Source organism: Ornithodoros turicata, chromosome 2 (assembly GCF_037126465.1).
Source record: "Ornithodoros turicata isolate Travis chromosome 2, ASM3712646v1, whole genome shotgun sequence".
In the NCBI taxonomy this organism is placed as follows: Eukaryota; Metazoa; Arthropoda; class Arachnida; order Ixodida; family Argasidae; genus Ornithodoros; species Ornithodoros turicata.
Genome location: NC_088202.1, coordinates 78,389,666 through 78,411,475, shown reverse-complemented (window position 1 = coordinate 78,411,475; position 21,810 = coordinate 78,389,666). Strand labels below are relative to the sequence as shown.

General features: G+C 48.0%; 1 protein-coding gene across 1 annotated transcript in view; it reads left to right on the top strand.

The window, feature by feature from the left end:
• LOC135383744 (uncharacterized) overlaps positions 1–21,810 on the top strand; it is a 99,151-nt gene that overhangs the window by 59,288 nt on the left and 18,053 nt on the right. The window contains exons 6-11 of the mRNA XM_064613084.1: positions 8,147–8,256; positions 8,314–8,328; positions 11,689–11,880; positions 12,326–12,552; positions 18,284–18,390; positions 18,449–18,563. Of these exons, the coding sequence (XP_064469154.1) occupies positions 8,147–8,256; positions 8,314–8,328; positions 11,689–11,880; positions 12,326–12,552; positions 18,284–18,390; positions 18,449–18,563 (766 nt within the window). The remainder of the gene's footprint in view (positions 1–8,146; positions 8,257–8,313; positions 8,329–11,688; positions 11,881–12,325; positions 12,553–18,283; positions 18,391–18,448; positions 18,564–21,810) is intronic.

Genomic DNA, 21,810 nt, shown 5'->3' with positions numbered 1-21,810 from the left:
ATCATACTATATGCGTGAAAATAACTAGCACAATCACATATGTTTGTATGTTCATGCATTTTGCCTCAGCAACTGAGTTCCAATATATGCTTGATTGCATTTATTTAGCATTTGTTTCAAGAGAGGCAAAAGTCCTCAAGATATTGCAAATCTATATTGTAAATCTACTCAGTATTGGCCAGTTAGATCACACAACTTGGTTGATTCATTTTATCAAGCTTTGTTTCACACCTCAAGGAAACGCTCTTCGGTAACCCTAGTGAGCCAAACACGCAGTCCAGGTCCAGTTTTGGATATTTTTACTGGTCTCGTTAGCAATACATTGTTCCAAAATACCACAAATTCCAGCTGGACACCATATCAATGAGCCTGTTGCCTTGCACTTCATCGGAGCGGCCCCCTGCTGGCTAGCAGGAAGGTATCGAATAAGAAACAGGTGACTGGCTGTTCTGTGCACCTCTCAGTGTGTGTGGCCGCTTCTGTTTGCTGCTAGGGTGTCACTCCCATAAAGAAATGCGACACCCCGGTGCTCCATAAACTTTTGTCCCAATCTATTCGAATATTGATGCACAGATGGTGTGAAGAAAGCCATAGCAGCAGGGCAGTTTTCAGAAGCAGGTTTTCAACCAGATTCCAAGAGTGTGCCTAGCAGCAGGAAATACACCCAGCCAGAGGATTTCTGTTGAATTCATGCTTAAGGACCTTCACATCTACATCATTTACTCATGAATGCAGCATTGTCATGTGACAACACATGACAGTCCATTAATACTTTGAACATGAATTGAGCTTTACCGTCTGGTTGGGCGTGAAACAATGAATCTTTCAACAGCTCATGACCCACAGTTTGAGAAACACTGCTCTACGCATTCGTTCCAACAATAATCTGGCATCCTTCAAAAACACCATCAAACAGGACTTTTCTGCTGATACGTAGGATGACATGCAATTACTTTTTGATTATGTGCATTTCTCTGCTGTGCAATATCTTTGCTATTTGTTTCTTATACTTGTCATGTGTTCTTGGTATTTCTGTTCCCCTCAAATTTGTAGACATTTGCATTGACTGTGTCTTGGACTGTTCAACAGGGCTTGCCCAGTATCAGTATCAGAGTATACTGTCATGGAATAACAATAAAAACCTGAAAACTGAAAAAAAAATCATCTGAAACGCATCTGTCTGACTGATTCCTCTAACAATCTCCTCACAAATGCTCGATGAATGATAGTTCATGTAACCACTTCTCTGGTTGCATGGCACAGGATATGCACCTTAAAGATGTCGTTGTGGACAGAAACAAGCTGTAACAGACCGAGGAAGTTTAGATGATGTGGTGAACCTATGAGTTTGTTGTTGCCTTGAATGGGCAATCATTGCTCAGAGGTAAAACTTATTTATGTTGACTACTGCCTTCAAAGTCCGAACTATAAATTTTTTTGTTCTGCACTTGTCTTGATACACCGGAGTTCACCCAAATGACTTTCTTAAGCGTTTTTGCCAGATCATCAGATAGGTTCGTGGAGTTCTTGAAGTGGGTCCGCAGAGTCGTAGGAACTGTTCGCGCGCCCGACGCCACGTCGACACGTTACGAAAGGAGGAGTCCACGGGGACTTGACGTAGAACACCAATCATATACATTTATTACACTTCCAGTTACAACTGCTAGCCTAAGTGGCAGCGAGACCATCAGCAATCAACCACGCTAACATGCGCGGGTGCCTTCTTAAAGGAAAGGCCAGCTCTCTTCTACCAATCAGCACACACGAAACTGACGTCAGTATAAATATACAAAATGTGTGGTGAAAGTGAAACCCATCCACACGAGCACTACATGAGTTCAATTATAGTTGTACCGCCTAACAAGCGGCGACTTTTGTCGCAGCGCTTCAAAGCGACGGGCCCCGCAGGGTTAACCTTGGATACCTGTTGTCCACCCTGGTCCGTCGTCACTCTGTGTCGCTTGCACGATTATAACCCTCCCAATGTTCTTGGAGGCACCTACGTTATGTATCGACGGCGGTGACCAAAAGGGTACCTTAATCCCATAATGTCTCTAGGTGCAGGGTTCCCATGTCGGCGAATAGGGCGCATTTCAGAATAAAAGTCGCCGACACACCAGCAAGAGGTTGCGCGCCTAACAGCATCCTTTTGGGAAGAAATAGGCAGCAAAATCTCAAATTGGAACACTGACCTTACCGAGCAGTGTTTGTTAGTTGTCGGGGTTGTACAATGTACAGCTTGGTACAAATGTTTATGGACCACCATGGTGTCACATTTCTCCATTGGAGTGACACCCTAGCATCAAACAAGAGCGGACGCACATACTGAGAGATAGACCCGTTTCTTATTCTATCTTTTGCTTGTAGCTGGCAGGGGACCGCTCCGATGAAGAAAAGCGCAGCGCTGTGAACTTTTGTCTCGGGCTGTACACGCTGTTGTGTTGTACTCATACAAATTCTGAACTGCAATCTTTGGAAATTTGAAACCATTATGCCTTAATTGTCGGCTCTGATCATGAGCGAGATGGTAGGGGGCCCCGGAGCATACGTCCCGTTATGTCCTGGAACCTTACCGGTCTGGAACGTTGCAGACGAATCATCAATGCAGGTTACCCCACGCCTCACGGAACCTTATGATTTTATGGACCTTTTTCCTTTGATGTTCTTCTCTGTAAAAGCACCCGATCAGTTACAAATATGATAACACTTTAAACTTCCATCTTTCAATCTTTTTACCCCTGTGCCTTTAGTAAAATGACTGTTGGCTGCATCCTGCATTTCTTCTCCACATGCCTGAAAATCTGAAATCAGTAAAAATATCGTAATTTTGTTGCTCCAGTTAAGAATACAGTATTAGAATTCTATATATAATAGGAATATGTTATAGGAATATATTGTATAAAATAATAGGAATCATGAAGCACAACGAAAGATTACTGATAACTGTCGAAACCACGATATTTCTTACTCATATACCGACTTCGGTGTTAAGATAGAACAGGTGGTAATTAGACAGTCCGATTGCACAGACTGTACGAACACGCCACCCGAATTAGTCCAACACTATGGGCGTACATTACGCACCAGTCTGCCGGTTTATGCCACTGAATCATTTGCTACAACACATGCAAAATAAGGGCGTTGAACGCGAATGGTATGTGCGTACTAGTGTAACAGAGCATGAGACGTACTTACCAGCTTCAGAATCGCACTCGTGCGTCTTAATTCACTTGGAAGTTGTGTACCTACATTCACCTGGTGCTGCGCTGCCTGGACTGAGAAGGTGCAGCTGAGAAAAAGTGGACTGGCACTTGTTGCATCTGTAGTAACAGAGCGGCCCATTTTACAATTTTGTACAGACGCCCTCACCTTTTGAACCGCGATCACGAAACTCGTAGGCGTTGCTGAAACGTTCCCTCACCTGTTGAACATCGACGGACGAGCCGGACATCCAGCGAGGAACTTGAAGGGAATATTTGGCAAATCTGCTTCACCACTACCACAAATCTCATCCTCAAGCCATGCTCAAGCAGCTATATAGGAGGCTATGCTCAAGAAAACAAACCGCTGCCTGCTAGCGCATGCGTACGCGAAGCGAGCAGACGGCAAGGCGGCGGCAAAGAAAGACACGTGACATCCCTTCTAGCGCATGCGCAGCGCAACTGATTTTCCTCTCCCGAAGGCCAAGTAACCAGAGAGGATAGGCACGGATGCTAGCACGGACACGGAGTCAGCGAGGAGTCATTGCTGTCATCTTTTTTCCTTGTGTTCTGTAGAAGTTCGGAAGTTCGCTCGAAAGTTGGCTGGTTGTGGGCGGATAATGTGAAAGGTATCCTTGACGTTTTTAATGTCACCTGCAGTGAAGCTAGACTATTATATCATTAACGGCATGGTCTTGTGGCCACCTTGAGATGCTATGATAGGGCATCGAAAGCTGTGGATCTGCTCGAGTAACACGCAGCAAATGTTGCTGTTGTTGTTGCTCCTCGAGCGGGTGGCGCTTATCCGCAATTGAGATAAATGTGTGTGCATGTGTTTTGTCTTCTTTCTGCTACCTCCTCCTCCTTTAAATAACTAGATGGTTTCTGGAGCTATATGGTCACCCTGGTGGGTACCTGCAGCTCCATTTCTTTTAAGCTTCTGCGTAATTGCGAGGACGTGATTTGAGCGTGCGACGCTCTGACATGAGCGTTACGGTTTCCTTTGGTCTCTCATGTGTGCTTTACGCTCACTGTTTATATTCGAAAAACGGGAGAGCACAAGAACGCCTGACAAGCTAATTATGTTGTGTTTTGCTCCAAATTGTCTCTTTCGTCTCCACTTCTGTTGCAGATACTTCGCTTTGTGTGAAAACATGCTCTTTTGCCACAATGGGACTTCGATTCTTATTGTGAAGGGGCTCATTATTTTATTCCTCACATCACGACCAACAGTGGGGTAGAGTATCGCGCCTGGAGACGAAACTCACCATACCCGCATACGACCCGCGTATCCGCATACGAAAGTATCAGAAAGTTCTCCTAGGGCTCTGGAACAATCCACCGTCCCAACACTCTGCGGCAGACTCCCTGCAACTATTCCTGACATACTCAGGCTGGGTCTCAGGCTTTGACTGCGTCTCGACGTTGACTGTAACTCTTCGACTGTGACTACCCCAGTGTCCCAGTGACCGCGTATTTCAGTGTGCACTACCTCCAGCCACGGCCGCCGAGCGAAATTACGGTCCCCGAGGATGGGGTCATGGCCGGGTTATGCATGGGTGCCACAGTTCAGTATTTCTTCTTTGTATAATTACGACAGGTGTTGGATCCTGCGGGCCCCTGAAGTCGTCCTTGCCACGGGGAGCCACCCCGGCTTCCTCACTCTCTCGCCGGCCCTGCCTGCAGCCTAAGCTGCAGCAGGTCCTCGTAGCTCTCACCAACCTAGCAACCTTTCCGTGTATTTTACCTCTACATATCCCCCCCCCCCACCCACCCACTGCACGCGTGAAAAAATAAATAGATATAAAATAATCACGATATTGAGAGGCGTTAAGTGTGGTCCACAATTCATAGGAGCCGCTATACGACGCGAAAGGGAGATTTTTAGCGTGTACCGTCTCGGGGGTGTCTCGTGGACCATTTTAGAACATGTCTAAATAACGTCTAAAATTGTAGAGGTCTAGTAGTCTTCCAAATTGAGATGTCTATTAAACGTATAACCCCGTAGAGGTAGACATCTAGATGCAGACATTCACTAAACATCTAACCCCATAGAGGTCTAGTAGACGACTACTTTTAGACCTAACCCGAAAGTCTCAACTTATCCCTGGGTTAGACGTCTATTATCCCACCATGTGCTACATGGGTCGTTACACATATGACTCCCTTTGAGGTGTTTGGGCTACGCCCCTTGCAGGGGTGTTCCCCTGACACCCCTCCTGCAGGTGTTCCCTTGACTGTCCTACCAAGCACATTGCAGAGAACACTAAGCACTCTGTCTTCCACTCTGTCATTAAGTGATGTTACCATCATAAAAGTCAAACATTGGACTTTGTTTGTGCAGATACTGATATGCGCTGCACCGCGTTACAAAACAATACTTCCCTCGTCCCAAAACTGGAACAACAGGTGCAGTGCCTCTCAGTCTTGCTCAAAAATCCAGGTATACCCAAGCGAATACCCCTTAGAAGGCTTCATTAGGATTGCAGTACTATGCGACCCCAAATTTTACAACCTAGACTACAAAGGAGGGAAACACATTCGTAACGATGACGGACATACACCTCATCAACTCGCACTGCATCTGTAGTAACCTCAAGGCACTTCGCGTCACGTAGCAGACATCCCTTTCTATCGGACATTACGTTTCTTACTTGACCTTGTATTTCCACGGATATTTTTCCTCAAATGAAACGACCGATCCGAGTGTCAATTACAATTGCACATATTAAGAAAGGCTGCAATGTAGAAGCAAGCATCTTTATGAGCACAAGAAAACAAGATGTAGGCATCAGCTGGCTTGTGAAACTGCAGTGCCTGTTCCTCAGTACGTACTGTTGGGTACTTTCCAAGGATACCTGCCACCAACGGTTTTGTCCTCTAATATCCTCTGCTGGGATACAACTACTTTGGCCATGGCAGACACAGGCTTGTTCGTCTCTTTTTTTTCTTTCAGGTGTGTCTTGGTTAACTTAACTAAACTTAACACGGGAATAAAAGTACGAGACTGCACTGTTCCATAGTTTACAAGAACCTCGTCATAAACATTGGGGAGTAAGGCTAACACCCTTCCATGAAGGGAGTGCACACAACACTCCGCATTAAATACGGCTGAGAAAGGGTGTCGCTGCAACACCTTCTCTGTTCGCGAGGGTGTCCGAGCATCATTTGACTCCCTTTTTTCTGGGAGTGTAGGGGCCAACGTAATGCGATAAAGGCATTTCGCGTGTAGCGTCCTGGCATAGGAAAACGTGCGTGCACGTGGCGAGGTGCTCGTGGACGAAGATGTTAAGGTAGCCGTCATGGCGGGGATGGGTGAGCTCCTTGAAAGTAGTCGGTGGGAGGAATATTGACGGAAGGTTCGGTGGGGGGGGGGGGAAGCCAGGAGTCGCTGGGAAGGCGCAGTGTTTTAGGGAAGGTGGTCTGCCCAGTTGATTCCAGCACCGCGAGGGATGGAGGCAACCTTCACCTAACGGTGCAGGCGCTCAACGAGGCCATTGGAGGCTGGGTGGTAGGCTGACGTACGGATATGGTGGAACTCCTAAGGAGACGGGTAAGGCCCGTAATTGTAAGTGCTCGAAAAGGGAACTCTGAAATTGCATGTCTTGTGGTGACATGCGGTGGTGAGTCGGGCCACGCGTAGGGGGTATAATGTTGACATCTGTGTAGTGTTAGCTCCGCTACTAGGGGGAAAAGGACGACGACGTTGACGAGGTGTAGGAGCTCGTGGGGATGAATAAAGCATTAACGTTCTAAACTGCAACGTGGCTGGATGTCCTTTACTTCACGCTACAATCTGCTCCCATGTCCGCTAAGAACCGATGGCCCGGTCGGCGATGGCTATCCGGTCGGTGCCGAAGAACAGACATCTGGCTGCTCGGTTAGGGTCGTAAACCGCCGCTAACGACCTGCTTCCATGTTTCCCGACCACGAGCAGGGCTACTCGCACCTGATGGCGTTCTCGCCGTCCGCCTGTGGTAGAAGTTATCAGACGTGTCGCTGCGGGACGTAGTATTGTTAGGACGACGACGGCAAGAATCGACGCGTTGAAACCGCGGCCGCCGAGACAAACCGGAACTGAGGTCAGTTACGGACTCAGCGAGTTCTTCTATTTGCTTCTGTAGTTTCGCGGGGCCAGTATCCGAGGGGTCAATGGCGGCCACGGAATCACACAGTGACAGAGGGGCGACGGTGGGTAAAGACCAACAATCCTGGCGGTCAAATAAGCAAGGCAGTCAAGGCAAATGCCATCTGAGCCAGCCAAGACTAAACGAACTTGCTTTAGCAATCCTGTAGGAAGGGTTCCGTACGATCGAAGGTTGGGTGTCCGCAGAGTCATCAAGGAGTTGCCTCATATAGGGTGTTTTCACATGACGTCAAGCGAACCTGTTTGGCTTCCATGGTGGAGGCCACTTTTTCGGCGCAGCTGCCGGGCTTATCTAGCATTTGCTCGAAAACGAAGCCTCGAATGGTGTTTTGAAATGCGGACGCGTTCTCTTACCGTACCATTTTCTTTATCCCAAAGACGCTTCGTCATTGTCGTTCTCACATTTTCTTTTATGAAAACCATGGTTGTCACATCGAAAAATAGCGCAGTTTCTCATCTTTCGATGCCGCTAGCATGAAAAGTGCCCCCCCCTCCCTCTCACAGAAACGCAGGGTTTCTGAGCCAAGACAACAATGTGGTTGCGGGCGCAGTTGAAGCACCACCACTCCAAACATTCTGTCCGCACCCCCCGCACCCCTTCCTCTCTGGAAAAAATCGCGGCGGCGCTCCTGCCTGTATAGTGTCTATGTTAGATCTCCATGATGAGAAGCCAGCCTTCGGGAACGGGTGAGGAAGGCGGCCTCACTGCGTCATGCTTTTACCTACATGGTCTGCAAATTATTTATTCTTCTGAACATTTCGACTGCTCAGCGCCACTGTAAGATATTTCTGCTCGCAGTGATCACGAAATCCATCGAGTGTACAGCTGCATGATGTACGTGGTGTGTATTGGCATCGCGTTACTCATTGTCGTCTTGGGCGTTGTCGGTATCTACGTGACCTACACAGGTAAGTGCTTCACGGAGGGCTCATGCAAAGGTGGCACCTGGGTGTTTCTCTTTGCAGGTGCAAAGAGCCATGGTAAGCATTCGGCAGCTTTCTTCCATCTCGCTATGCGACTGTAATGTGCCGCACGCGGTTCGTCACATCGATTGACAAGCGCGTCGCCGTCAGTGAGAGGCAGCGCTCCGAAAGACTGGAAGGAGTGGAATGATTCGACACGGGGTAGAATATGTTCCCACCATTTTGAATTTGAGATGTTCTATATCAGAGCACGTCTGATGCACGAACTTGGAGTCTTCTAAGAACGAAAAGTGTTGCAGTGCCACGCCGTTCCTACGCTCTCCCGCGGGTGCTCCTATATGCCAACTCAAATGGGGAGCGTACGCAAAAAGAACACTCAAAGAGGTACAAATATGCAAGGTGGTGCTGGTATTACTTCCTTTGATAATCGACACAAGTCTGACAAAACTAAAACTACACAGATTGTAGATGCTGCTTTGAAGGGAGACTCGGCATACGTGGCGAACACCCGTGCAACACGGAGGTTGCTGTCCTGGTTCACCTGTGGCTCCGAAGTAACTTCGTCGCACTCGTCCGAGTCAGACGAAAAGAATACAGGGTCGTAATAGCCTGAACCCATGACGAAACAATGCTCCTAAACCGCTACGACCGCCCGCGACACACACGTACTTCTGCTGCTTCTACATACCCGGTGACGTCAAGCGTCGGCTTGGTGCGTGCGCTCTGGGAAAGGGAAGTTTTGGCCGCCTCTTTCCCCGACTGTGGTTTCGATTTGTATTAACTGACATTTCCGCATGATACATCGCGTAAGAGGGAAATCATGCCCATAGCCGTTATTTGGGGGATGTACCGCCATGTACCAAAAGCGTCGTGAAACATGTTTCTTTTTTCAAAGACCGTTCCGAAGTCTCCCTTTAACTGTCTGTCGCCAACGAATCGCCAAAAACCAAATTGCTGCTCTATCAAGACAGTTTGTGTCTCTCAAAACAGTGATCTTCTGTGCCTCTACCATGTCGTCACTTGGACGGCGGTGTCGGAATGCTCCCTGGAACGTACACAAAACCTTTTCGGTTGTTGTGCTTCCACAAGTTACGCTATTTTGTGCTGAGCACTCGTCCCCCTCAGCGACGATTTTACAAGCGGCTCTCCTAGATCTCTCTGTATACCACCCCCTCTGTCGGACAATTCTGAGCGCGATGACATAGCTCCCCGCAAGTCCAGCAGGTCTCCTGCCTTTGCTTCGTCAAGGCTGTCTCACAATCTGAGGTCCTAGGCCCCATCTTGTTACAGAGCAAACAAAGGTCGTTCAAGGTTGATCGGTACTTTTGCTGCAGAAAAATCTGAGTAAATGTTGTCAAATAAAACTTTCCGAGGGCGAAGTGCTGTCCTTCTCGGGCCAGCGGCACGTGTGGCATGTGCAGCATTGGCAGCTATCATGGCGGCGAGTAGTGTGTCTGTAGCTATGGAACAGCAATGCATAATAATGTCCTTGTGAAGGAGAACGTCAAACCAGCTGATATTTTGTAAAGATTGCAAGCACAGTACGGGGAACAAACGACGTCACGGGGAAAAGTGTACGGATGGTGCAGAAGTCTGGCGAAGGACGGGATATGGTGACGAATGAACCACATGACACGTTCGTCCGACTGCAGTCACGCCAGTGAATATTGCAGGCGTCAGCAAGCCATCCTCGAGAACCGCCGCGAGTAAACAGTTCGGGACATTGCAGCCCAGCATAATGTTACAGTCAGCAGTGTGGAGACAGTCATTCACCAGCACTTACTGTTCTACAAAGTCTGTGCAAGATCGGTTCCCCGACACGCCACTTGTGACCAGAGGGGAGCACGCATGGCAATCTCTGAGCAGCTGCTGAACCGGTTTCAACCCGAGGGGGACCAACTTTTGCAATCAATCATCACATGTGATGAAACCTGAATGCATCATTTCACCCAAGAGACAAAAAGCAGCAGCATCGAATGGCGACATAAGCCTTCCCCGCCACCAAAGAAAAGCAAGATGTAGCCATCCGCTGGCAAGTTCATGGGGACTGTCTTCTGGGACATGCGGGGTGTCACCCATGTGGACTTCTTGGAGCAAGGGGTCACGAGTTATGCACAGTACTACTCAGCTTTGATAAATGGTGCTGTGCGAAACGAAATTCACACTAAGAGGCCTGTGATGATGTCCGGAAGTTTCACTTCATGACAATGCCAGGCCTCACACCGCGAATTTGACTGTAGCAACCCTGGCCAAAAATGCGCTGGGAGTTTTTGTACCTGCCCCTTAGAGCCCAGATTTACCCAAGCGACTCCCAATTGTGTGGGCCCCTTAAAGAGCACCTTGGGGAAAAGACGTTCCACACAGATGAAGCCCTCCAGAAAGATGGCCTGCAGCTGCTACGTCAGCCATCCCACTTCTTTCTACTCCAAAGACATCAAATTGTTGCCACGTTGATGGCGGCGGCGTCGAGATGCGCAGGGTGAATACTTTGGCGCCTCCCGAATTTTTATTGGATCTAACGAATTCCATAAAGAAGACTCTGTCAACGGTCAACCTTGAACGACCCTTGTACAGCCTGGACCTGTAGCCTTCTTGGCGACACCCTTCGTAGATGCTACCGGCTTCACCTCGGTCTTTTCCATGGTTCTCATACCTTTGGCTTCCAAATATCCAAATATTTATCGGCCCGCTTTCAGGTCCTCGTGCGTCTTGCGTTCACCTTGTTACAAGTCCGGCCTTCGCAGGGGGTCATTTCTGAGTAAACTGCTTCCTCAGTAGTAGATCACGGAGCGACTAAAATTTCCGAGTAGTACCAGAAGTCTCCAGCAATTGAAGGGGTGACGACGGAGAAACAACAAGGACCAATCGGCTCCTTTTGTAGCTTATTTATATGTCTCAACCAACTCATCGCAGAAGTGACTCAGACGCGCCCCAAAACTCAGGAGGCTTATCCCTATCTGGAGCACATGACAGAACTTTTCCCGGAAACCTTCTGTGATGTATCTAAAGTTCTAAACGCTTGTAACAAATCATCTCTGACCCTCTCATTTGATCACTGTGCCGACTTCCGCCTAAACACCGGCAGCAGTTTCCTGTATATAGCTAAGACAAGCTTAATGCTGCTGCAAAACATCTCTATGAGCCAACGTACTCCTTCTGCCAACATATGCCATCTAGCTTTGCCTTGTGCATACCGAGCCCAAACCTTTCATTGGGTCTACCACTGGAGTCGGCTTGGCACCCTACATGCGCAACGCGAGTGTCCGTTCCTCGTCGAGGAGCACTCGTTCCTCGAGTTCCTCTTCCGCACAAAAGCGATAGACAAGAGTCTCGTGTGTGGTTATGTTTCCTGCGTTGCACAGACTCGGGCTTTTGTCCAAGATGAAACAGGAATCATTCGCACATTCTCCGCCACAGCGACAACGGCAACCAGCGAAGCGCCGCGTCTTGCCATCATCATTTGCTACTCGGATCCTGTGCGAGGCCGAGCTGCATCATTCAAGATAGCGCAAAGTTGCATCCAGTGCTGCACCCACCTAGTCTACGATGGTATGTACAGCGATGCCAACGGAGACGTGACGCTGCGAGCGGTCCAGGACCAGATCACAAGTAAGTTCTACCAAATGAACATATTACTTACAAAGAATGTCCTCCGGCAAGGTTTACGAGGATTGCTCAAGGCGAATGTTGTATAAAGACAGTTTGGGTGGCGCGCATCAGGGTACGCATGTAGTTAACAATAGTTCCTATTGATGTCTGTCTTTTTGTAGATGCTAGGACAACCTCACCTTCTACGTAATATCAGATATAATACCTCATGCAGAGACAACCCAAAGCTATACTCTCGTGAATACCGCTCTGACGCCTTGACAAGATTGCCGGCGAAGGGTCCCGCAACGAAGGCTTGCTTTACATTCCTCACTTGCATTCATTCATTGCGTGTCATGAAGCAAAAGCACGCTGTTAGTTGCATCCGCATACGGCTTATACTGTACAGTGCTGGGGAAAAGCCTGTCCAGCTGAATAAAGCTCCGTGTTTTGTGTGTGTACACAGGTGATGAACTGAATAGCTGGCGTGCCTTGAAGAAGCGCACTTCGCAGCCTCACGTGTACGTCGGACTTCGTTCCGAGAATCCACTGGCAGAGACCGTAAAGAAGCCTGAAGCACTGAACCGCCTTATGCAGTCGCTGCGCACATCATTCGCAGAATGGGATGGCGTTGCCATCTTCTGGGATGACATCACCAGTACGGATCCCAACCTGCACAAGTTCTTCTTTCAGGCGAGGAGACGTCTCGAATTTAAGGCGGTGCATCAGCACCGACGCTCTATGGGAATCCCCATACATTTTTCAACTCTCGTAGCGCTGCGAAAATTTGGTTGATCTCCGTGCAACTGCTTTTAAATGGAAGAGGATGCTTAGATCTAGTGCATGATCGAAGCAGATTTTGCGTTTTAGACTCAGAAATTTTTATATCGTCGTCGAAAGGTTTGGGAAAAGCTATATTTCGAGATTCCGCTCGCTTACCAAATAGAGCCGCCTAAAATCGAAAATCTGGCTCGATCACGCACTAGAGAAACATATCAAGAACAAACACCAACAAAAAGATTTCATCTATGTTAAGCCGTTGACTCGGCACACGAGTTTTTGTCAGGTATGGTCATCCGTGGAGTACGTCCCTTCAGAATGGGAAGCGCAGTGCTGCCATCTATCATCGCGTTTGTCGTCACAAGCAACAACAATCTGACCGCTGGAAATGATATACCGCTGCACGTGGCCGGAAGACGACGAGGCCGACGTTGACCATGACGCGGGAGCACGAGCACGGGCAGCGTAGCCCAGCCCGAAAATTTTGTTTATTGTTTGTTCAACGACGCTCATTTTCTCGGGGAACAGTAGATAAAACTTATTTGTCTTGGAATTCCCAGTCGCAGCCACAGAAATGTGGAAGGATCATGCTTGTAAACAAAATAGTGGCGCTGGATAGGTTATACAGTGAAATCTTTTCTTTTACAGTGGATGCCGGAAACCTGGCAGCGCTTTTAGCACTCATCCAGTAGGATGTCAACAGGAAGGGGGGTCTATTGTTTCATGGGACAACTTTATAATAGTTATTTGAACCGCACTGGGTATCCCCTCGTCCCATGACGTGGTTGGGAGCGCGGATCAAGTGTGGACCCCTAGACTATAAGCATTTGGAATTTCGGGCGGCGGATGGAGCTGGTTGGGGCAGATTTCAGACACGTCCATATCGTTTAGTGTATAATGAGGTACAGCGGACAATTTGATGGGCAAGTGTGCATATATGCTTCGGCTGAGAAAAGTTATTCAGGATCGAAGTTGAATCAGAATGGAAGCTGAAATGGAATCGGAGCACTTGGGACCCAGGTGGAATAAATGGATAGAAATGTTGGTTCCCTCAGGTTGGGAAATTAATATCAGCGTTACGACGTCATGAGCGAGCACTGGGATGGCAAAAGCGTCAAAAACCGGCGGCACTGCAAACCCACTGTGCCGTCATCCTCACACCGTTACACAATGAGGGCGTCAGGGCGGACACTGATGAACGTGAGCATATGATGCCAGTAATACCTTAGTTGTACCTCAGAAAGTTGTACATGTGTAGTTGCTCGCACGATGAAGTAAAGATTACAACACCTGGATGCTCACATGCGGATCAGTAGCTTCAAGGCGCTAGGAATCTATCACCCATTCAGACATGGAAGTCGTTTCTGACCGCAGAAGAGGACAGCGGAGTGAACTAACACTGCAGTGCAAAATGTGCACACTAAAGGGTGTGGCTGACACTGAGGTTCCACCAAGCATCGGACAAGATCATGGACGTGAACACCGCTGTAGTTTTGGGAGTCCTCTCTAGTGGAACGGCATATAGAGCCGATGATCAGTTATGTGCCACACTAAGCATGCCGTGTATGGTGACCGGAACATTCGCGAAATATCAGGACCAACTGGCGGACGGTAGCAAGCGCACAGGACAGAGTCACGTACCGGAACTGAGGAAGTGCGGTCTGTGGAAGTGCGCGCATGTCTACTGGTACCAGATCCACGGTCACCTCGACGTATAACCAACCGGCAGTACTGCCTCTTCGTTGTACTGGACGACGCCTTTCAGAACGAGAAAAGGGTGGTGTACCTTGCCGAATTTATAACGACTACCTCCTGCCAGAGCCTGTTGACCCTCGCTATCATCGAAGCATGCGATTTAGGGCTCCCGATTACAGAAGGAAGTACGCTAAGCCAGAGGAATTGTAATCAGTGTACCGTGTGCCTTTTGCTAATCGAGACAAGCTCATGTGATGTCGGCAGCCTCGACGAGAAAGAAAGCTAGAGTGGATTTCTGGAAGTTCCTGCGCGGATAGGCAAGGTGACACTCACAATGACAATTTGTCATGAAATGCTCTCACTCCGAGATCCACGAGCTGAATGTCATCTCCAGACGAATGGGACATCAAAGACCCAGTTCACGGCGTGCTGATCTGTACATGGGCGAAGTCTGGGGTCGTGGTTAGTGACGACCAGGATGAGCACAACAGACCCGAATTATATACTCGACCAAACTGGAAACCTTCATTCGCACTTTACATTCCAAACAGCTGTACGGTCCACGCACACACATTTTTCTCCTCTACCCTGCTTTTCTTCCCTTTTCTTCTTCTCTTTTGCCTTTCTCCTCCTCCTCCACTGATGTCCAATGATATGGGAAATGCTATGCGGCCTCTTTGCAGTTTTATTTTATTTCCGTTGACTGTGCAAGTAAATGAAGCTTTTTGCACCACCACAACGTGGTCTGAAATTTGTAAGCCCAGGGTGATAGGAAATAAAGAAAACAGGTTGCGGTTTCGTTTCGCAATTTCCGAGTAATGTCGGTAGGCTATAACATGTCGACACAAACTTGTTTCAACCGCGTCCTCTCCAACTTAGCTTTTTTGTGTTACGAGAGATTTCGTTTATTATATGCGCAAACATTGCAGAAATCACGCGAAACGACTGGTGACTAACCCTTCGCCCGACAACAGCACAGCACGGAACAGCAACAGATCAACGAAGAAGTTCAGGAGACAGCTGGACAGCCTTTGCGCATTCAAAAGCCGCGCCACTAATTGTTCCGTCTGGTTGAGCGCAATATGCGTGTTCACAGTATTGGACTTTGCATGGGTGAGCACGAGCGGTCATATGTTTGCACAAAATTTCGCTTGACCCGTCGCGCGCCAAGAGAAAACAAAAATAACACAAAAAGAAGACGTTACATCAGCGGTACTGCATTTCCAAGCAAGCGCCAAAATGTTATGAAGCGGTGACTGCGCAAACCATTTCGCTCGCTGCGCCATCCCTCGACTGTAGACGACGACGTGCCGGCTATGATGCACCGCCTTAAGCTAAGGCTTCTGGCTAGGGTACCTATAGGGACGCTGCACTTGTTAAACATGCAAGCAGAAAATTAAGCATTGTTCATCATGGTGATCATCTATGGGCAGTCTTGTACCCGCTATCAAAAAGAAGTAGCAGAATACCGCTACTCGACAAGGAAGTAGCGCGATACTAGCGTCGCTAGAAATTAGAAAAAAAAAAAAAAAAGGCAGGTGCATGGCCGAGCGGTTAAGGAGTCTCGCTCGTTGGTGGTAGCCAAGGTCGTGCTGAAGGCTGGGAGGTAGCGGGTTCGAATCCTACCACCGAGTTTGCAGTGAGATGTATTCCCTGTTTTCCGAATACTTTCCAGACGAATGTCGCCACAGTTCCCCCTGAAGCGAGCCCAGGACGCATGCTAACCCCCCTGCCCCCCACTCCTTCCCGCTGTCCTCTCTCCATCTGTCCACAACTGTACGCCGCTCTTAGCCACAGTTGCTCCGCGACACTAACACGTAATAAAGAAAATTTGAAAAAGTTGCGCGATGCCGCTACCGCTACCAAATAAAAGTAACGTGCTGTTACCTTTCCGCTACCGTACCCTTCTTTGGCTACACCCTTCCGGTAGCCAACCCGTTACTGAATGTGTCTAAAGACTGTGAAATATTTATGTTCCCTCACATAGCCAGCATGCGGCATAAAGTATATCACTACTTACAGCCAGAGCCGTAGCGACGTGGGGGAGAGAGAGGCTGAACGGCAGGCGCTGGCAGGTTGTTTGTACAGTATAAAGCGGGAATGAAGGGAATTTAGATTTACGATCTCGGAAGTGCGAATGAGCGTTTTCTTTTCTTTGTTTACAGAGCTTCTGACGGCAGTGAGAGAGAGAGAGGGGGGGGGGGAGGCAATGTCTTAATTAACTTTCAATAATTAACGTTTCAATTATAATAGCTACAAAGTTGTCCCAATGAGGACATCTGGTCCCTTCGGTCACCTGATGCCGGAGCCGTTTTGAGAACAAAAATCCGTTCGATAGATCGTCCGCAAAAAAATCGTGAAGGAACACCATTTTTTCTTAATTTTGTTCATCGCGCATCTCTAGAGACGCGTCTTTCCTGCACCGGCAATGTGAGAAGGGGAAAGAGCACACTATCGCCTCTTGCGTCCGGGAAAAAGATCAATAGAAAACAGAAAATGCAACCAAAGGTGAGGGCAGTTCCGATAGAGTCACCCGGTACATTTGTTTTGTTTCCACAAGCTAAAGCTCATCTTCGACGCATGAGGCGGCACTGTGCTCCTTCACCCTGTCACATTCGGGGTGAAAGAAAGACAAACAAACAAAATAAGGGAAAAAATGGTGTTCCTTCACGAAATTTTTTGCGGACGATCTATCGAACGGATTTTTGTTCTGAAAACGGCTCCGGTATCAGGTCACCGAAGGGACCAGATGTCCTCATTGGGACAACTTCGTAGCTATTATAATTAAAAAGTTAATTATTGAAAGTTAATTAGGACATTGCATTAGGAGTTTGCTAATGCCCTCCTAAGGAGTGCCCTTCAGCATATGCTATATTGCAATTGATTTGATCTCGGAAAAAGTGATATATATATATATATAATTTTAAAAAAATATGTTCGCATCTGGCTGGGGCACCCTGTATATTTGTATTCCTCCTTGTATTTTTGTACAGTGCCTCGTCGTCCTCGTCTTATTGTGTCGTCCCCTGTTTTCGCCATCACCCGCTGCACTGTTTTTTTTTTTAAATTGATTTCAGTTTGTATTCCTGTTCCAAAAGACACCACTCTTTGGTTATCTGCTCCGAACGATAAACACAGCTTGGAATGTGCTGTCAACACGCTCACACTATAGCTTTGCAACTGATTGTATGAGGGAAACTAGCTTCGTAGCCCATACTATGCGGTTTTGCAACTGTGAGCTATAAAGGAAAAAAAGAAGCACAAAATAACAAAACTATATTCCTAAATATTGGATTGCACTTAGCTTGTGAGAGGTGGTGAAACTGAGGTAGATCATCACATCAGCTCGTTACGCCCGGGCCCAAGCCCGAAGAATTTCTTGGTCTCCTGTTCTGGGTCCGACCTGAGCTCGAGAAATTTCTAGGCCCAGTGTAGCGCCCTGTAAAAATTTGCCATAGCTGACTAACAGTGGGGTAACACAGGATGGAGCCCGATCTAGGATCGGCAATGAACGGGCCCGGGCCCGACCCAGGTCCATAATGTCTAACCTGGAGGCTTAATCGCTTCATCGTCGTTACGGTCGTTAAGAGCTAAGGACTGGCGGGAAATTCAAAGAGATGGGCACGTGACACATTGCGCGTGACGTATACCACGGCCTTCACGTATCGCGCGAAGAGCGCCGTGCAAGTGTTTTATCACGTGCCCTTCTCAACGAGTGCCCCGCCCCTGAGTAGCTCGCAACGTGTGCAAGCGATTAAGCCCCCTGGGCAGGGATCAGGTCCAAAAAAAAAAAAAAAAACCTTTACCAGGTACGGGTACACGAAAACCAGTGCAGTGCTCTGCCCTATACCCAGCAAAATAATTTTAGGATGGAAATAACAGACATGTTCAATTTCGAGTAATTAATTGCCTCTTCTCAACGTGATGTGTTTGCTCCTCTTCCGTGCAGACATTGCATGATACTTTTCAAGGAACCAGCTTCGGAGTTTTAGCGCACATTATCCCCGCCGGACTGGAGAAGAACAACGTGGTGTACGACCTGGATGCACTAGTCAAGTAAGTACAGTCGCTATTGCATCTTTCGCGTGACCATGACATCACCCTTCGTTGATAGATTCTCTACAGCAATTGTCGTCCACACGCACGAATTCGTCATCCCGGGTAAAGCGTATCCTCCTTGCAGCTTCGACATGTCGGAGTCTTTGCCCGAATCTCAGGACGTGAACTGGGTAGGTATTATTCTTCAGCATTCTTCATTCTTCGTTTTTCATGGAAATCCTCAAGCATGACCTGATGGACCGGGGTCTATTGCTCAGTGCTGTAATTTCATGCACACTGTTTCCAGTCGAGTTTGTGCAATGCTGTCGTGGCGCCGGTTATTCATCGGCGTCCAGTTCATTTGCGCTCCGGGCATGAAAAGTAAACATTCCCCCGTGTTTGAGCAAAGTAGGACCTGTGCGAAATCGGCCACAAGACTATACAAGCAGACCAAACTATCGAAACAGAAATTAAGTTAAGTATTGCTTCACACATGCTCGTCTATTTGCCGGTTATCTTGCTCCTTTTTCCCACGAGGTTCTGTACCCAACCCATCAACGCAAGTTCGAGAACAGTAACATATAGCAATAATGGGGGGGAGTAACAACAGTAACACAGCATAGCACGACAAGATGTGACAACATGTTCTGTTTCGTTCTGAAGCGTGTGGGAATTTATTCCCACACTTGGGGCGATGCCCGTCCGCTCCATCGCCCCAGGTCGATTCGACGCGAAACGATGTTTGTTCAACTTACGGGGGTAGGGTTGCACCTTCGCAGCTGGCTGTCGCAGTCCTTTCGTACCAGCTTCAGGAACGCCGTGGTAAATCCTGTAGATCTGATGACCGTCAACTGATTAGCGAACGCCAGCTCAGCCAGGCGAAGACCCTAATGACCGCGGTGCTGAGTGGCAGAAGCAAGCAGCATTATTTACGGTTTCCGAATAACACGCTCGGAAGAAATTAGCCTCAGTGCGATGTAGGGAGTTCTTCTTGCGCGCAAGAATCTGAAAATACGATGGGTGTTCAAGTCAAACCGGGACTTTTCATTTTTCGCAAAAGTAGAACGAACTTACAGGCGAGAAATTAGTTTTATATTTCAACATAATCTCCAGCTGCACTAATGCACTTCACGTTTCCCAGCGTTTCACGAGGGCTTGGATGCCAGCAGCGTAGAAATCCTTACCGGCGCGTAGCAGCCATAATTGGACTGCATTCTTGACCTCGTCGTCGCAGCTGAAGTGGCGGCCACCAAGGAACGCCTTCAGTGGCCCGAAGCGATAGAAATCGCTGGGGCGAGGTCTCGACTGTAGTGGAGATGTGGCAGCAATTCCAAGCCAACTTCTTGTAAGGTGCATGTCGTGAGATGCGCAGTATGCGGGCGTGCATTGTCCTGTAGGAGGAGGACTCCTTTGGTGATTAGGCCCGGCCGCTTTTGCTTCAGCGCCTTATGCACATCCCTGAGAACCTGCTTCGGAACATCTTGGGAGCTGGCGAGCCCGGATGCTTCCACTGTTTTGATGCTCGTTCAGACTCAGGAGTGAAATGGTGCACCCACGTTTCATCGCACGTGATGGTCCGATCAAGGAACGGCTGTCCTTCAGTGTCGAAATGGTACCTTAGCTCTTGGGAGATTTCCAGTCTTCTCTGCCGGCCAAACACGAAGAGCTGCCTCGGGACCCAACGGGCACTAACTTTCCGAAACCGGAGGTGTTCATGAATGATAGTGTTCAACGTTGCCACAGAAAGGTCTGTCTTTCGAGCCAGTTCGAGACATGTTATCCGTCGGTCCTTGAGGATCAGGCGCTCCACAAGCTGGATGTTCTCAGGAACTCTGACACTGGGCTCTGACCCACCCCGGCCGGGATCGTCCTGCACTCATGTACGGCCGTCTCGAAACTGTTTGCACCACTCAAACGCTTTGCTGCGGCTAAGTGTATCGTGGCCATACTGAGCCTGAAGTCTTCTGTGAATTTCAGATGACTTTACGCCTTCATTCACGAGAAACTTCATGACAATTTGCAGTTCGATGTGCGCGCTCACCTCGTTGTCGGCCATCTTGTCCAGCACGTGTCTCCTGTTTTGCACAAACTTTGGACCACCACGTGGCGAACGCGGAGGCCTGTCGAGTGTGAAAATGACGAAAAAGAAGTAGCGCGAGCCATTTGTACACTCAGGAGACAGAAAGTCCCGATTTGACTTGAACACCCCTCGTACCTACTCGTAAAGCAGCTTGCGTTGTCAGTGATGAGTACAGCGGAAATCCCGAAACGGCAAAAGGTGTCTATGGTTGTCGTTCCCACATCCTTTGGGATGTCAGTGTCTTGAGAGGGAGAGCAGCTCAGGACTCTCACCTCTAGGATTACAGGGAAAGGGTCCCTTCACATCACATGATTACAAGCAACTATTTGCCTGAGCCTATTACCTAGTTTGAACAGGCGGTAAGCGCTCATGGGGTAATCCTCCACGAGGTTTTGCTGTCTGGCATACACTCTTAAACCCGTACCTTTTATTGTAACTTTTAGAAACATGTAACTTCTGTATCGACGTAGATTTCGAGATTTCTTATAGGTTACACCACTGTAACGTATATTTAGAGGTTAAAAGCGACCAAAGTCATGTCTTTACAACACGAATAGAAGTTACATCTCGGAAAAAACAAAAACATCTTGTTGTAACTTATAAATGTACCCTCTACTCCGACACTGTAACTTCTAAGCGAAATCTCCAACGATAATCTCTTTGTTAGTTTCTTATCGTTTGTTTTCCTTTTGTTTTTCAGCATAATGCCGCGTTTCAGCCTCCCATTCGAGACGACAGTTGCGAATCTACGCTGTTATTTTTTATCTGTTTCAGCGTCACCTATACGTCAACTACATGTTATCAATGCTGTATGAACACAGATTATAAGTTCGCAGTCTGAAATACAGATAGTATGTTTCTTTCTAAAGGGTGGAAAACAATTGTCAATGCCGCAACCACCAAGATTTCCGATTTCGCTGCGTAGCCGAGCCTGGTCTAGGTCTATCCACACTGAGAGCGGTTTCCTTGAAACGCTTAACGCTCGTCGTCCGTCCGTTAACAAGTGTAATCTGTTTTAATCAGTGGTTTTCCTCACGTTTATCATAGTATCGTCAGGAACACCGGAAAAGCTAGATGTCGCTAGCAAACAAGTATATTTTTGGTGTTCTGAGGGGAAAGTGTAGTGAGTGCGAAGATTGCAAATAATATATAACCGAAAACGAACGTCACCACCGCAGCCCTAATTCACACACTTCATACACTGGGTAAGTGTACATTTTGTGCTAGGTACGTGCGTTATTTTGATAGCAAGAGCTCTTAGCGCATGTTTGTTGTGATTATGGCAAGCGTTTTGCGGTCCTGCATATGAACGCCACTTACGCTTGCTACTTTTCTGCTCTTACTTGGTCGCCAAGTCA